This window comes from Heloderma suspectum, chromosome 3 (assembly GCF_057233095.1).
Source record: "Heloderma suspectum isolate Gila_16-S chromosome 3, 16-S_ref, whole genome shotgun sequence".
Lineage (NCBI taxonomy): Eukaryota > Metazoa > Chordata > Lepidosauria > Squamata > Helodermatidae > Heloderma > Heloderma suspectum.
Genome location: NC_139460.1, coordinates 134133848 through 134151588, shown reverse-complemented (window position 1 = coordinate 134151588; position 17741 = coordinate 134133848). Strand labels below are relative to the sequence as shown.

Sequence of the window (17741 nt, the reverse complement as noted above, 5' to 3'; positions counted from 1 at the left end):
AAAGAACCTGGAAAAGAAAGTAACATCCACTGCCACAGCATTTATTGTTAAAAGTGGAAAGTCTTATATACACAGATACACCCACACAGTCACATTTTAAAAACCACTGAATGCACAAAATAGTCACCTAAAATAAACCAATGAATAATTGAGATAACAAATCAAAAGTAAAATGAGAATTTACAATTAAAAAACCCTGCTCTTCAAAAGACAGCATTTTCTGGATAGCACTTTACTGCCCCCTTTTGCACTTTAACATTAGAACAGGTTTGAGCATGAACACACTGTTGTGAATCCCAGCAAGATAACAGAAGACTACAACAGAGCCTTAGGTTTACACAGAAATAGACTGTCAAACAGTGTGTTTTGAAGCATTATAGTAATTACTGAAGATAAAAACAAGTAGCTATGGAACAAGCCAGTAACTGGAGAGTTAAATCAAAGTGTTCTACAATTGTATATGCATATCCACACTTGGGGCTCTTTCCTGTTATTTCAGGCTACTGTTCTAAAGGAAGCCTATTGCCAGTTAAAGCTGGTTTGTTAGTTATAGGGAAAAAAAAGGAACACCGAAGTGACTATGCACCATACGCTACTGTCAGCATGTGCAGAGTATTCAATGTGCGTTACTATTTTTCAAGCCAGGTCATATACATGCAAAACACACACACACACACACACACACAGGGAAAGATGAGAAACCCAAACTAATACTAATGCCCTGCAAGCCTACAAGACAAAAACCAGTTCAACAGCTCCGAATTGCAACTGCACTTGTAATTTTGTATGCATCGCCATTTCTCTGTATACCTCTTCTTCTTTCTTTCTTTAAAGGCAACACATCTACCAGTCTAGGGGCTGGTTATTTACAAACTACTAATTCAGACTGACAATGAAAAAGAAAGCGCTCCCTCCCTAAGTAACCTCAGGTTTCATTTGACAAAGCCCATGTGCGCCGTGAACCTTTATATTTAAACTTAATCCATTTCCCTCTGTCATCCTAAAATTACTAAACAAGTCACAATAATATTAAATTTCACTGCCTACAGCACTGTGCAATTGAACCTTCACTGTAATGAAAGCCGACTCTCTTTGATATAAAGACTGGTGTTCTGTTTTGTAGCCACAAAATACAGGAAAAGCCTGATGCTGTATTAAAGGTGTGTGGTATGGCATAAAATATTTTAAAAATTATTCTGTCTATGTAAAGATAATCCATTTGCCTATAAGTTCCATACTATGTCTGCTACAAAAGTCTGTTGACTTGAGAGTATATTTGTTGGACTGCAATCTGGGAAGCTGGAAACATCCTTTCCTTGAAAAGATGCAGATATTTAGTGTACAAGGAGAGATGTCAAAATGGGCCTAGTGTACACCACTTTCAGGAATCACAGAAATTTCAGCTCTAAGTAAGCTAACAGAGACCAGCTGGCATCTGCCAATGGGCTAGCTTTTTAAAGGGCACCGTAAATCAGAAGCTAAAGCTGGTACAGAAAACAGAACAAGATTTTGGTAGTCCAGCAGTAGAACCATCTCCCTTCTTCAGAAATCCCTTTGTCAGCCAGAGTGTAAGGTGGCAGCCTTAAACGTTTTGAGACTCCTTTCTCTTAATTACAATTTGTCAGCGCCTGCACAGTCTTGTTCTGAGTCATAAAGCAAGAACAAAAAAGGGTGTGGAATGTCTTGTCCTTTGGCTGGAATGTTAAAGCCACAACTGTGCCTTATAATATAGGAGATTCTAGTTTCCCTATTCTGAGAGAGAGAGAGAGAGAGAGAGAGAGAGAGAAACATTTGTGAGGGGTGACCCCTTACTCAGGGGTCACAGAGGGGTGCAGACGCTTCCTAAAACATGCCATTTTCAAGCTGGGCTGTGATGCAGCCATTTCTTCACACTGGCAAGGTGAATAGTTGAGGCCAGTTCACACCAACACTTTCTCCTCCAAAAAACCATTTTTGCAGTGACCTCATGATAGCACTCTTGAGAATAGTTCCAACATGCACACACAGACCTAGCAAACCTCAAACATTAAAACTGCATGGTACATTCAGTAGGCAAACTAAAGTTGTTTTGTGCCCAAAGGGAAGTACTAATCGTACAGATCTCATAAAGTAATTGAAATTGTGCACAGAAAATGCATGCATCAGCACCAAGTCTATTTTCTATATTTTAGAATTTATATGTAGATTTTCCTAACATTTGTCCCACTCAAACTTAATCTCTGTATATTCTATTCATGCCTTAAAAAAAAAAAAAAGAACAATGCAAGGAAGATTCATTAGGAAAAGGACAAAAGGAAAACCAACTCTATATACCTGACCTGCAATCTTGATCTTCCTGATTTCTATTTAGTGAATTTACTACAGATATAGCACAGAATATGGAAAGGGTTGCAAGATGCAGCAAGAGCGTATCTGTGAAACCGACAAGAATATGGTGCAGTGCGAGACAACCCTGCACAATACCACTGTGTCCTCTATGCAGGGGTTGGTACAGCAATCATGCCGGCATCACACTAGCCTACAATATGGATCCTATGGAGCTGGGTTAGGCACTGACACCCGCAGCTGACGTACAGCCAACCACATCATGGTGCCAATCGCATGGATCAGACCTGAGGATTTGCACCCATTCATGGTTTTGCTGCTTCCCACACTGCAGAAATACAAACCTTTGTTATCATGCGTACACTTGAGGAGTAGCAGTTAATCCCAGCTTCCTAAGTGCACCTGTATGATACATGCTTGAAAACGAGTACACATTTACCATACAGACACTTTACATTTTTCAGTGTACATGTAAAACATCTATAGCTGGATCCAGATTTACGCTGGATCAACTATGCTAGTGGAAGTGCTCCCTCCTTCCCACAGCAGCCCCTCCAGCGCCCTGAAAATGCTACATGGTGGCTGGGTTCAAACAAACACAACAACCCAGCCATGAGTTGTTACTGAAATATGGGCTGCTGCGTTGTGTGAACCAAGCCGCACTAACAAACCATGGTTTAACCACGAACAACCCACAAAGAGAACTCATGACTTGTTGCTGGGTTGTGAACTGCGGATTGTTCGTGCTTAATAAGCCATGGTTTGTTAGCGCAGTTGGGTTCACACAACACAACAGTTCAACAACAACCCACGGTTCAACCTTGTGTGAACCCAGTCAGAGAGTCAGGAGACCCTGCTTAATGAGGTGAGTTGTGCTGTGGGTGGAGGATCCCGCAAAATTGGACATCGGGACCTTCCACAAGCAGAGCACTTCCTCTCACGGAAGGTGGATGCTGGATCCAATTCCTAAAGGCCACACCTTTAAAGATGTTTATATGAAACACTCAGAACATACTTAAATCTCATACTGCTGGAAGCCAGGAATGAATGACAAAGGATTCAAATGAGTCTATAAAGTGATACTGCTTGGAAGCCACACTTCAACACGGAAGCCCTGTGATGTACAGCTGTTGTTATCCAATGAACCAAGTTACGGTAATAATTATTTTTAGAGTTTCACACTAGCTAGGATTAGTGAAAATCCTGCTCAGGACCAAAACAGACATTTCTTTACATTTGAATCTAGCAGCTACATCTCTAAAAAAAATGCTCTCAACTAGTCACAGGGGAGGGACTGTAGCTCAGTGGCACAGCACCTGCTTTGGATGCAGAAAGTCCAAGATTCAATCCCCGCATCTCTAGGTAGGGCGAGGAAAGAATCCTGCCTGAAATCCCGGAGAGCCGCTGCCAGTCAGTGTATCAATACCGAGCTAGATGGACCAAGGGACTGACTCAGTATAAGGCAGCTTCCTATGGTCCAATCAGGATCCACACACGGGGGCAGAGGGGCTTTTAAGATCCAGATTGAGAGCCCTGTGCCTACTCTAGAGTGAAAATGAAAAAAGATGTAGCTGCTAGATATGGTTTGTAAGTAATGTCTGTGTTGGCCCTCAGATTTATGTTAAAAGTGGTTTAATGAAATGTGGTCATATTTCTTTTTCGCTTCCACAAAAAAACTTTTTCCTATAGCTACACTTCAGCAAGCGACCTAAGAACAGGCTTAGCTTTAATCATGTGTGTGTATTATCAGTATGGCCTCCCTAAAGATTAGGACTACAAGAGTTGGTGTAGCTCCACTATTTTAATGGCTATAAATAAGAATTTGGTTTGCAATCCTTTAAATAAATCATCAGAATCACACTTATTTTAATAATTCTGAGACATGGACACCACACAAGTCTTTAAAACCTCTTACACAGCTTTAGGCTGCAATCCGAAGTACACTTTCCTGGGAGTAAACCTCACAAGACACTGTGGGAATTACATCTGACTAAACATGCGTAGAATTGCCCTGTTATTGCCAGCCTGATTTTCGCTGCTCATCTCACCAATAAAATCTAGAACTATCCTGAGAAAAGGAAAAAAGGAAGGGGAGGGAGAGACAAAGTTTAAGCACTGCAGAATGATTAAATCAGACTGCTCCTGAAATAAAACTGAAAGTTAATTAAACGTGAAGGGAACAACTGGAGTGTGGACAGAAGATGCAAAAGGACTGTAAAGCCCCCTCCACACAGGAATCAAGATGTTCCTAACTTCAAATGGTACTTTTACCCAATCAAGCATACAGATCAACTGCTGCTTGGGCACCAGTTAAGCAGATGGCAAGCACCAGCAAGAGCAGACCTGTAGTGAAGTTAACCCACTTGAGAGTCAACATTACAGTAATGTACAGATCCAGATATGCAATTCTCTGCCCAGATTCTTTAAATCCCACTTGCCACACATCAATAACTAGGTAAGCTTCAACGAACACTTTAACATTCAAGAGTGACGATGATAGCTTGTTGCGAAATGAGGTCTGGGCTTGAGTGGAGTCTTTTTTTAGCCTGGTGATATGAGCTGCTTCATCACCAAATGCATCTTTAGAGCGAGATGCAGCCGCGTCTGAAGGAGCACATCATGATATATGATGTTATTACTGGTATAGCAAGCTGGATCCAGGGCTGGCTGCCTGAGGCGAAGGACAAGAACCCACCACTCCCTCAAACTGCTATGCACAGAAGCCACCAAAATGGCAGTTGAATTTTACTTCAAAATGGGACACAGTGGTGGAACAGCATCCTCTACTACACCTAGGGGCAGCAGGATAGCTTAAGGGACTAAGGGCAGGCCACATGGCACACACAGCTCTCTCCTCCAAAATTTTGCTGCCACTCCCCACCCACTGACACCTGCTCGCTGAGGCACCTACCTCACTCTGCCCAATGGTAGGGCTGGTCCTGGGTGGCTCAGCATAGTATGCTGTCCTGCCTAAGCAGTGTGGGTCAGTACTGCTAGGACATCTGCAGGCACTACCGCCTGCAAAGTGGCATTGCACAAACCCTGTTCCATAAAAAAAAACTGGGTGGAGAAACAGGCATGACTCAACAAGGGTCCCCAAATTCAGTTGCCATGGCAACCACCGCCATCAGCCCAGCAACCCTCTCATCTCTTGAAAGGTCTGAAAAGATCTCTTCCCCCAGAGTTCTCTGTGAATTGAGGTAACTAGATGCAAGAAAGACCTTTCACCATGTTGAGATTTATGGAAGCAGCAAGAGAGTCATCTGCCTTTTGTAAAAGCCCCACCCAAAATGAAGGAAGACCTTTTCCCCAGTGTGAACTGAGAAAACATTTCCTCCTTCCCTGAGTTTTCTGCATGTGCCAAAGGACTGGGAGGGCAGCGATCACAAACAATGACTGGGTACTAAACCAAGCCGAAGTTTCTGCATCCCTATGACTTGAAAGCAGCATGCTCAGTACCATTTTGCCCACTTTAGTATATATGACACATCCCTAGTTGCACAGAGTTTTGTTAAACTGCATCTGTGCACATTAATCCCTTATTAGTGCACATTAATCCCTTATTACCATTGCCTCTTCCATTCCACCCCTTTCCACTGTGTCCCCCATATTAAAATTTAGATAGCAAGCTGCCTGGGGAGGGGACTGCAGTTCCTATCAGCACTAGCCAGTGGCAAAGGATGATGGCAGTTGCAGCCCAACAGCATCTGGAGAGCCACACGTTCTCTTTCCCTGCTCTATAGGACTGGGTGTTCTGCACTCTCTGGTTACAATCTGGCAGTTTCCATAGCGAAAACATAATGGTGTGGGGCTGTGCATTTCTAATTCTATGGGGAACACCAATTTTTAATACAGTTCAAGTTGCCTATTACATGTCTCTTTTTCTCCACTGCTTCTGCCTCAGTTTATCAACATAGGTTTAAAAATGCAGCAAGAACTCCACGCTGATGACTGAAAGATCTTAAAGGATGCAATCCATGGGTTTGTTTTCATCTATTCCCTGACAACTCTGTAGTTTAAGGAGTTTTATATAAATACTTTAAGCATACGTCAGGAACAATTAGCCTATTGGCTTTTACTGTTCATTCTCGGTGGGAGCCTATGTGAAGAAAATGTACAGGATTACTTTAATGTTTAAAATATATCATTATGCTGATATCATGACGCACATTAGGCAGTCAGGTCTGCCATATTTACACTTTGTTCACATGTAAAGAACCATGGTGGCCACCCAGATATGCTTGGATAAGAACTGTAAAAAAACACACCAAAAAACACTACCCCAAATCTTGCTGTCTTGCACTGACTATGTTCATCACAGGACATAAGCCAAAAGATTTTGAGGTACTATGTGCCACTATTTTGTAAAGGGAGAACCTGCAGTAATTTGCAGCCTTTCCCCCTATAACCTTTGCATAAACAACCCCATATGTAACTGCAACATTTAAAAATCCACCCATTTACTTAGTTAAGTTGGCTACTTTATACCACATACATTATTCTATAGATTTGTCATGACTGCTGTAAATAATTCACTATGACAGATGTGTTTCAGCAGGAAACTGCTTCATCCCCTTAAAAATGGTAAACTTTATGATTTAAAATGATTCAACTTTTTTAAAAAAAACAGCTCTTCATTAATTATTTTAATGAGAACTGACTTGAAGACCAAATTACACATCTTTGGGGAAATGATGGAATAATGTGTCCATTATAGTATTTCTTTTTATGGAGTGGATAGCTCAAAGTGGTCTCAGATCAGGTAAATGCAACCTGTCCAACTTAAGTCCTCTGTGGTGACTTAACCAAACACAAACATAGATGGGGTGGAGGGAGCACTTAAACACAGTATTCCCCATCATATCACCTCATAAACGAAATGACATGCTATAGTCCATTTACATGTTCCCTAATATTTCTACATCATCATTACCCAAGTCATTGAGATCCAAGTTGTAGAGGAGTCTTTCCCATCCTGGCTCTCTATCTGGATGTGCTGGATTGCAACTAACATGGCTAGCTGGGAATTATGGGAGTTGCGGTCCAACACTCCTGGAGGGCATCAGATTGGGGAAGGTTTCTGTAAGCGATACTTTCAATGGATGTGTAAAAACACCTTTATAGTAAGCTGTTAAGGCTCTCATAAGGCATCTGGTTGGCCACTGTGGGAACAGAATGCTGAACTAGGTAGGTCTTGGGTCTGATTCAGCAGAGCTCTTCTTGTGTTCCTGAACACTCAGCAACTGGCACGGGGGGGGGGGGAGAAGGAAAAAAGAGCCCAAATTTAAGTGCCTAAGTTGTGGTCTCGCACAAACACATGCATAGATATGTACAGCTGGATATACACACATTACTTAGGGCCAAGACTTCCCTATTAAGGGCACAATCCTATGGGGATAGACAGCCGCCTCTGAACTTGGAGGCGACCACCTATCCAATGCAGAGCAGGAGAAGCACGGAGGAGACTGTTCCCTCCGCACTTCCCCTGTCCTGCATTTGCGTCTGGACAGCCAATCTTGGCTGTCTAGCTGCGGGAAGGCGGAGTGGGGGAGGAGGCTGCCGGACGACACATAGGATGTGGTATTCCAGCATTTCCACCTTCCCCGCCCCAGAATGCCCCGTTTTGGCTGCTCCGCACGCCTCTTCGGAGCGCAGGGCTGCTCGGCACTGCTTGTGAGGCAGCACGGAAGTGGGGAAGCTCAGTTCTCCGGGAGCTGACTTCATAGCATAGGATCCGAGGTCAGTTCCCGAAAAACCAGGTATCTTATGGCCATCTAGCTGCTGACTAGCGGCCATAGGATTGCTACCCCCATGGTAAATTGAATGCTACCTATGGCTGCATGAGTTCGAGCTAGACTTCCACCAACAACAGGAAGATCAAAAACATTTCATGAGACATAATAGGACATGGATATGGCTTGTAATGGGAACATAATTCAGTATCCTTAAAATGATGGCCTAGCATGCACCCAGAAGTTATTCTTTGGGTCAATGTCTGCCTTGCACTGCTTTGAGAAAAAAAATACTAGAACCACATACCACACACTAATGGTTTGTTTCCTGTATTGTGAAATTTCTTTGTAAACAGAAACACAATCTCCCAGGTGCAAGGATCAGCTTACTGCAAGTCCTCATGTGAACAGCTGTATACAGGTAGAGTGCAATGTTAAGATTTGCATCCACTGTTGGTTTCAAGAGGGAACATACAGAAGCATGCTTGACAACTGCTGTATAGGAAAACACTACACAAATAATTGCCTCTTCTTCCTTTATGCTGTATCAATGAACACAGCTTTATCTGCAACATTTCTGAAATGTGACATGACAGGTTGGTTCGAAAGCTAAATGTTGAATAATGGTTAGCAAACAAATGACACTGGTTTTTGCATTATTTCTTTAATCACTTTAACCCTTGTTCCAACAGAAAGCATAAGGCCAGAGTAATTCAGCTGCTTCTTTTGTCATTTGCCTTCCATAAATATGCACCAGTCTGCATTTGAAAAGCTGAAGGAGGCCGCAAGCTTGCTGGACATTTATCATGCCCTGTTCCCTGTGAACAAGCAAATACTTTAGCTGAATAGCCTATTAGCAATCATTGTCAAATGCAGAAGGCAAGGTGCTCGGATGTGACCAGCCTGTAAAGTAGAGGACACTGCCCCTGAGATTTGCATTCTATCTGCAGCCAAAATGGATCTTTTGCTATAGATTTCTGAAGGTTAAGCTGGGACGATGGAAAACATCACAGAGCTTAAGACTTCATACATTACACAAATATACTCAGCTCTCTGTGGTGCATTTGTTAAACGATATCAACTTGGAACAGCTTGTCAATTTGGGTTTGGAAATACAGTTATGGGACAAAAATGTTTCAAAGAACTTCCACAGAGGGGAAAATATACTGCATTTTGGAGAATTTTTTATCAGTCAGCTTCTCAGAATATGCCAAAACTCAAAGCACAGTAACCCACAAAGATTACAGCTAGCAAGGAAGTGCTAATATGTGGATTTTTGCCAAACATATCCTGTGATCTACTCCTCTAGAGAGCCTGCATTTTCTTGCAATTCAACTTGCTTTTTCTATCATACAAACAGCCTGGTGATACAGCAAGTACTTCTCATTTCTTTTATGGTAGCACAGTACGTAATAATAGTTGAATACCTTATGGCTTCTTTTCTCCTTCTGGCTCTTTTGCAAACTGTGAGGGCTCTAGGAGGACAGAAGTCTAGTTATTTTACAAGGAGCAGTTAAAGCAGATGTACTGAAGAATGAATGTAGCCCCAAATCATTTCTTTTCTTACTTTTATAGCTACTACAAATCCTAAGTATATATGACAAATCAGCAGGGATAAACTTCCTTTAAACTGGCTTAATTCCATCGAAATTAATGAAACAAGAGTTTGGACCAACTGTTTTAACATCAAGTAGGTCCACCATGCCGTTCAGCTCTGGCTTTCAGCCTTTTCGGAATAAATTGCCACCTGGACTAAGCTCCTTAGCTTATTTAGGGTGTCTGAAAAAATTAAAGATGGATTTCTCCATTTCTTTATCTTCTCAGAGGTTGTGAAATAAGCAACAACAAAAAATTCTCTAGAAGAATAATCTGGCCAAGGGAGGAAGACAATATGGAGTGTTTATTTTAGCTTCTCCTGCCAAGTACAACCTCAAGAGCACTGTCTAAAAGATGGTTGAAATCAAAAGCCTTCTCTTTTCTTTTCAGATGACCTCAGCACTACCTATCTCCTCCACTCTGTTCCTTGCCAGCATGTCCCTGCCTGAATCCCAAATAGATTAAGGAAACAAACTCCAAGTGCAGCTAATCCTACAGAATGGCTGTCGCTGCTAGGCCAGGAGTTAAAAAGGAAAATCTTCTACATCCAAACAATTGCGGAGATCTGAAGTTTTAATCAGCCCAAATCTCAGCAATAAAGAAGGCAGTAAATGAAATCTACCTTTACCATATTATAACGCCACCAATGAGCAAGAACTGAGCAGCTTTTCTTTACTGCTTTAACCAGCCTGGCCACAAGTAGGCCTTTCATACTTCCTAATCCCAGCCCCCCAAGTTTTTTGCAGTTCTCACATAATACCTTGCAGCCCTGAAGCAAGGCCCTTAGTTTCTACATCCCTTTCATAGACGTGTCATTTCTAACATCAAGCTAATCTATATGTTGCCATGGTATCCCCCTTTATCTGTCTTTACATCTTATGAGCTGCATGGATTTACCACATTATTTTTATCTGAAAGACAGAAAATGGTGGTTTTATTGCCATACAATCAGATTACCGCTGCTAGTTTCTCTATGCCTTTTTACCATACTTCAATCAAAAGGGATCACTTTCTTTATACCCTGCCCTTGATTTACATTACATCTGTAAAGGCCTAGTCTGGGTTGTAATCCCCTTATTAACTAGGAGCAGGGTTGATTTGCCTAAAAATAAAAGCAAATTGTGTCAGACCTTTTCACTTTGTTTTTGATTCGGAACTACAAAATGGATTACTAAAGAAATCTTCAGAGTTCACACGGCCGCTATACTACTGAATTTAAAATGAGAATTAAACAAGTTAAACAAGGGGAACGATGTCAGTGGTTTACATTTTCCATCATGGGTGAAGGGCTGAATAGTGTTATGTCTTTGTATGCACTGGCTTTATAGAAAAACAATGAAACCACAGGAGTTTTGTTCCCAAGCAGTTCTTACTGACTGTCTTTTGCTATCACCCCTCCTGTCTACTTTACATTTACCAAATACAAATTAGGGGGATCTATAACTTGGAAATATGAAAAGGTATTAAGTCCTACGCCTGCCATATATAGTTACTAGGACCCTCATGTTTTAATCAAAATATTTTAAACAGTCAGTCCCTCTTCTTAACTTACCATCTCCCCAGCACCATCCCCAGCACCATACATATACAAAAGTATATGTAGTAAGATGATAGATGACTTGCAAAAAGTCATTTTTAATTTAAGACAAAGACTGAGTGCACAGGAATAAAGTTTTTATCTCCCCCGCCCCCTCTCAGAACATTGTCTTTCTTTGCATCAAGTTACAATTAACCAGACTCATTTAAGACTAAATTCCTATTTTTAAAATACCAAAAAATGATCCTAACATCTTTAATAGATTTCCTAACTGACACAAAACCATCTCACTGAGAATTCTCCTGGGGTAAACTTTCAACCAGCTTCCCATTAAAGAAATGTTTTATGTGCAGAGAATGTATTGTAAGTGTCATATTGAGGCTGCTTATGCCTCTTAAAATAGGACAGAGGAGGAGGAGAGAAAGAGAGGAAAAACCTTTCTGAGTTCAGCTTGACTTTCAGTCACTGCCTATCTAATAGCAATTACTGATCTAAAAGTTGCTTTACTTTAGAAGCATACACATAATTTGAGATAACTGGTATAAATATAGCAATTATGCTCCCATCCGATTGTGTCTACAACAGACTGCTGAAAATGACCAAATCAGAAATTCAGGCCTTATTGGCAGTAAGGTTCATGTAGCTATTTAAAAAGATCACCTGAGTTAGGATCTTGAAGTCTTTCAACAGAAAGCTTTGAGGGGAAGAAAGTGTTTAAAGGCTGCAACCCTATACAGATGGACCTGGAACTAAGCCACACTGAACACAGAGTGACTTACATCTGGGTAAACATTCCTAGGATTGCGCTCGATGAGTCTTTGCCTTTATCTGGCAAAATTATGTTTTGAAATCTGAAAATAAAGCGCTTGGTTCTATTATTAAATACAGCTTGCCTGCTATAAGTTGAAATATACATCCCTGACTGCTACAAGAAAGGGTCTTGGCTTGCTATGCAGTTTCAGGCCTCTATTATGAGATAAACCTGCAAGGCAAGTTATTATAAGGTTCCTGCTGTCTAGCTAATGGGAAAATACCTTAAACATTTTGGGGCATGCTACATGTCTCCCATTTCAAGGGGGAGATACGCAAGCATTCCATTTTCAGATTTTCACAGGGAAATGCTCAACAATTTTGAGACATATCCAGTGACAGTCAGTCTCAAACACCTTCATATACGATATACTATATTTCTCCATGGTAAGTCTATAATAGTTAGGGTTAGGGAGCAAATCTCCAGGATTCCCAAATAAATCTTTGTCAAGAAGGAGGGATACCAAACACGTTGCAAGACAGCATTTCAGCAAGGCTCTTTATGCTTTAGGCGCTTTATTCTCTTGTGAAACAAAACTGTCCATTACTTACTGTTTATCATCCTGACAAAATGCAAGGAATAGGGATGTGAAGGCACTAATAATTCCACTCCTGGTGCTTTGTCCCCCCTTCTCTGTATTAAAACTGACAAGATTAACCCAAACGCAAATTGTGGTGCACAGTTCAAGGGGCTATTCATTCAGCAGTGAATGTGCATTTGTTTGCCTACAAAAAAAGATAAAGAATTTCACAAACAAACAATGAGAGACAGGCTGGTTTATGCCACTGAAAGAGGGCTTAAAGAGGGTCCATCAATTGTAGGCCATTTTATCAGTCTCTGACAGGTTAGTGTTTATTCAGGCTAACTGTGGCAGATTTCTCATGTAAGAGGTTATCATCAGAGATATTATTTAGCTATTTGTTTGCTTTCCCTTCATCAAATTACATCTTGTTAAGGAAAAGAGCCCCACTGTTGGTATGTAGTTGGTTCTGCCAGCTAATCATTTACAAATAGGGAAGGCAACCTCAGTTTAGCTGATGTTATTGATAAGTTTCATGTCCTTCACACTAAAACCCACCTAATAAACTGCAGCTTGTGGGCTTTAGTCTTAAGGTGGGCAGTTGTCATGTTGGCTCCAGAAAAGCGACAAGATACGGTAATTTCTTTTCATTGACTGAAGTGGAGGCAGGGAAATATCCCTGGCTGGTAAGTGTCACTGCAGTTACGCACAAATTTATTTTACTATGCTCTCCTTATGTCTAGTTTTCAGAATGTCTTAAATAACCACAAAAATTACATTCAAGTAAAATATTCCTTCCGACCTCTGTATATGTTTGCACCCCTTACGCAAAACACTGCATAGCATATCCATTATTGATTTTTATTTTTTATTTTGAAAAGGAACATTTTGATGAAGGAGCTATTAAGTTAAGAGTTCAAGACAATTAATTCTGGTCACTAAAGTGAATCAGAGAACAACTGCAGTTTAGGCGATTAGGCCATGAAAGAATTTGGGCCACTTTTTTCTACAGTATTATCACATATTCACCATGAGCCTGACTAAAATTCTTATTTAATTGTTTCTCTGTACAATAGTTTTATGAATGTTCAATGGAAATAATTTATTCATCTTCAGTAAGTGAATTAAATACTTAATGTCAATTATGGTAGTTATCTCTTCAATCAATGGAACAGTTTTACAGCACAATCCTAGGCATAGTTACTCATAAGGAAGTCTCACTGTATTCTATGGAATTTACTCCCTAGAAAGTGTGTTTCGCACTCCAGCCGATTCTCTGAAGTAGTACTTGGGGGAGGGGACCTGTCTGCAAAAGGGCAGCCTCTTCTTTAGTAAGGAATCATTCACTATTCTTCAGGAAAAGAATAACGATGAACTCTGAAATAAGTTATGCTCGCAAACTGAAGATCATCAGACACACGCTGCTACAGACCCACACAAACTCACAAATGCATTTATAGATCTGCCCAAAGTACAGGCCACTTATCGCATGCCTTCTTCAGCAAGATGATTAGGCTGAATAGATTAATCCAAGAAAATTTAAATGGCATCAATTGACAGCACTTATCTGAAAGAGCTACAGTTAAGTTGGGGAGAAAGTGTGAGCTACTAATTAAAGTCATAGTGCTGTTGATAATATGGGGGGGGGGTAGATTAATGTACACCACAGAGGGAAGCAGTAAAACAAAATTGCTACTTTGGGGACATACATGATAAACGGTGACTGAAAGAAGTCATTTGAGATAGAAAATGAAAGCTTTTGGCTAAGGTGGGGAGAGGTAGGTAGAGAGTGACGGCAGGTTAGGCCTGGAAGCAACTAGAAGAAGAATGACCACAGCACAGAGTGCTGTTACGCATTGGAAGAGTGACCTCTGTAGGAATAAAGCAATCGCTAGACTGCTGCAGGAGGAGGCAGGAGAACACCATCTCCTCTAGGGCTAAACTTTATACTATCAGCCATACAAGTATATATAACTTCCCCACTCCAACACAAGCAGAGAAATTAAACTGCTCCTTTTAAATATGTTCTTGTTTGCTTAAACACACATTTAACATCCAGCCCTTTCTGGGTTTGAAAGAGAGCTGTAATAAGCTTGGATCCACAGCGCCAGCTGCAAATAGGGGTTGTTTTCTACACATACAGCAGCAATTTCTTTGTATGTCTGTCTAGGCAGGGGAAGAAAGTACGGCTGAGCTGAGCAAGAGTGCCATGATCCTGCTAAGGATGAGCCAGGTTCCAAAATTTTAATGAAAACAAATGGCCCTTCTTTGTTTTTCACATTTTTTTTAAAGCTTGTTATCAAGGGCCACAACCCTGCCTGTAAATCTTCTTTTCCTTGGAAAAGGGCAAGAAAAAAAAAACTATAATGGAATGGAAGAAGGAACGATGGAGTCAGAATGTAATTTCTTAAGCAAACTCCTGTAGCTTCTAGATCTAACTCCAAACTTGCATCATTTTAGCTGGATCCCATGGAGCCTGCAAGCAATATACAGTACCCAACTGAAAGGCTATTTCACACTGGTGAGATAGGCCATTTCCCCAATGTTATTCATTTGAAGGGAATTTTAATAGCCATTTAACTGTGTTTTATAGGAGAGCTTGTACTCTGCTCACATCCAGCAAGCTCACTCACGTTTTACAGACAAGTAGATCTGGTTGCTTCCCAAAAGCTGTTTCCTAAGCAATCATTAAACAAGGCACCGTTATCATGCTTCCTTAAAAATTATTCTTTCTGCTGATACTGTCGAGAGAATTTCATCTACACTCCTTTGAAAAACACATAAAGAAATCCACGTCAAAGGAGGTTTTGCTGGGTTTCAAAATTTAACAGAGGAAGTTTTATCTGTGGCAAAATGTTTTCCAAAGGGAAACAGAAATACTAAATTGCCTCTTATCAGGAGTCTTCCCTTATTGTAAGCATACTTTAAGTTTCCCATTAGGTGCCCATTGCATAAGACCTTCCATACTGTATGCCCCCCCCCCCATAACCTTGATAGATCATGACCTCACCTAATCTCTTCAGTATCCCAGTTTTAGGTGGGAAGGGAAAATCGTACTTCAGTTGTACATGCCTACAGAGGATACTATCTTAAATCCACTATAATCAAGGTGGAAATTCTACTACCACCTTCTAATTCACTGCATCATCATTTTCTAAATAAACTCTCAACTCATTTCAACAGTTATGTGTACGGATGTATCTTGACCCCATTTGGGCGCACACACAATATTTGTTCTGCATGGGTGTGCAAGGCAGGCATGCCATTAAAACACACACACACACACCTTCTGCTGGGCAATGTTCTTTCATGACTCATCAGCCTAGTTCCTGCTACCAAATCGAGAATCTGAGACTTCATTAAACCTACCATCAAGGTAGTTGGGAATTTACAGAGCTGGGTTGAGTGAGCAGCTGATTTCTTCCACTCCTTCCCTACTTTCTCACACACACCCCTCACCACAGCACTGCCCTCAACCTGAGGAGAGAGACCTGCCTATGGCCGATCCATTATCACAAAGTGTCTAAACTTCTGCTAGTTCAACCAGCCCCACAAACCAGGCCCAACCTTGCCATTTTCTATTTTGCATCCTCCGATTGCTTTACTTCCTCCGCCCTTACCCTATCCCGCATACCCTATTCCCTGCCACCTGGTCCCCAAGAAATACATGCACAAGTGCCTTCCATTGGGCCCTATTCATTTTAATGAGAAGGGGGGGACCTCAAGAGAAGGACCCTGACAGCGGGCACACACTGTGATCTTTTCTTGTATATCAATGGAATTTAATTCCACCAACACATTTAGGAACAGTGGGTGTGTGCATCAAATAGTAGTAGCAGTGGTGGTGGCAATAATAGTAATAGTACATAGGTACATGGTGCTTCTGCGCACACACAGTCATCTGAGAGTCTGGTCACCATGTAACAAGGGCCCAGCGCCTCGGACTCCCCAGCCTGCACTGTAGAAAATGCTGGATCGGGTCACACGGGGAAGGGGGGCTCCTTTCTCTGTTCGCTCCCGATGGCGGCTCCCGCTTCCCGGGTCCCGAGAGGATTTGCTGGCTCGCTCCCTCTCCGACCCTTTTGCGGACAAGAAGGCGCACCCGGGTGGAGATCGTGCGGCCTGGCTAAAGGGCCCGGCGCGCGCGGGAGAGGCAGCCCTCGCCCACCTGCCCGCCTCGCGCCCACCGGGCCGAGGAGAGTCCGGCTCCCCGTGCACTTACTTGGAGTTGGAGGAGTTCCAGTAGATGGGCTCCAGCACCAGCGAGCTGGCCAGCGCCGTCCGGCACAAAAGCACCCAGATCCCCCAGCAACACCTCCCGATCGGGGATCCCCCCCGGCGCGCTACCATGGTCGGGGGCGCCGCCGGCGGGTCCTGCCCCAAAGGCTCGCCAACTCCGCGGCGCCCGGAAGAAGAACGGCGGCGTCCACAATCCCCCTCCGAGAAGGAGCCACAACCAGAGGCAGATCCCGGGCAGCCAACGAGCTCGCCCTGCCGGCTTAGCAGGTCCTGCAGGGCACGGCCGCCGGCATCGAGACGCGATCCCGAGCTGGGCGCAGGCGGGCGCGGGGGAACCACCCGGCGCCGCGCCCGCCAACGGACGGCGGCCACGGAGCAGCAGCAGCAGCAGCAGAGAACCGCGCGTCGCTCAGCCCGTCGCCGCTCCGCTCCGGCTGCCACCTCGCCCGCGACCGAGGGCGGCCCGAAGGCCAGAAATCGCGAAGGGGGGGACGGCCGACCCCGCGCCGGCGCCGGCGCTTCCTTCGCCCGCTCTATAAATCCACCTGGACGAGGAGGAGGAGACGCCGCAGCAGGTCCCGCCCGGCGGCGCGCCCGCGGGGCCCCATCGCGCTCCCGGCCCGGCCGCCGCCCCAGGGAAAGCCGGTCTCCCCCCGGCGCGCGAGCCCGCGGCTCCCCCGCTCCTGCGGGACGAGCCCGGCGCGGCGGCTCCGGCGGGCTCCCGGCGCCCGCGCCGACGGCAACGGCGCGCACAGGGAGAAGCCGGCGGCGGCGCACGGGCGGGGCGGGGCGCCGCGCAGAGCCGCAGCCCGGTCCGCTGCCTCCCGGCGCGCTCCTCGCCCTCCTCCGGCTCGCGCTGGCTCCGCCGCGGCTCGCGGGCTTCCCGCCGCGGACGCCCCTCAGCTCCGGAGGCGAGCGCGAGCGAGGCTCCAGTCCCCGCTCCCGCCTCCCGCCCGCCGACTATAAGCCCGGCCGCCCCCC

At 43.7% G+C, this 17741-nt stretch overlaps 1 protein-coding gene across 1 annotated transcript in view; it reads right to left on the bottom strand.

Moving 5' to 3' along the window:
* Positions 1 to 17388, bottom strand: part of EFNB2 (ephrin B2) — a 64807-nt gene extending 47419 nt beyond the window's left edge. Inside the window, exon 1 of the mRNA XM_084844654.1 lies at positions 16744 to 17388. Within this exon, the coding sequence (XP_084700780.1) occupies positions 16744 to 16871 (128 nt within the window). The 5' untranslated portion in view covers positions 16872 to 17388. The remainder of the gene's footprint in view (positions 1 to 16743) is intronic.
* Positions 17389 to 17741: the final 353 nt, after the last annotated feature.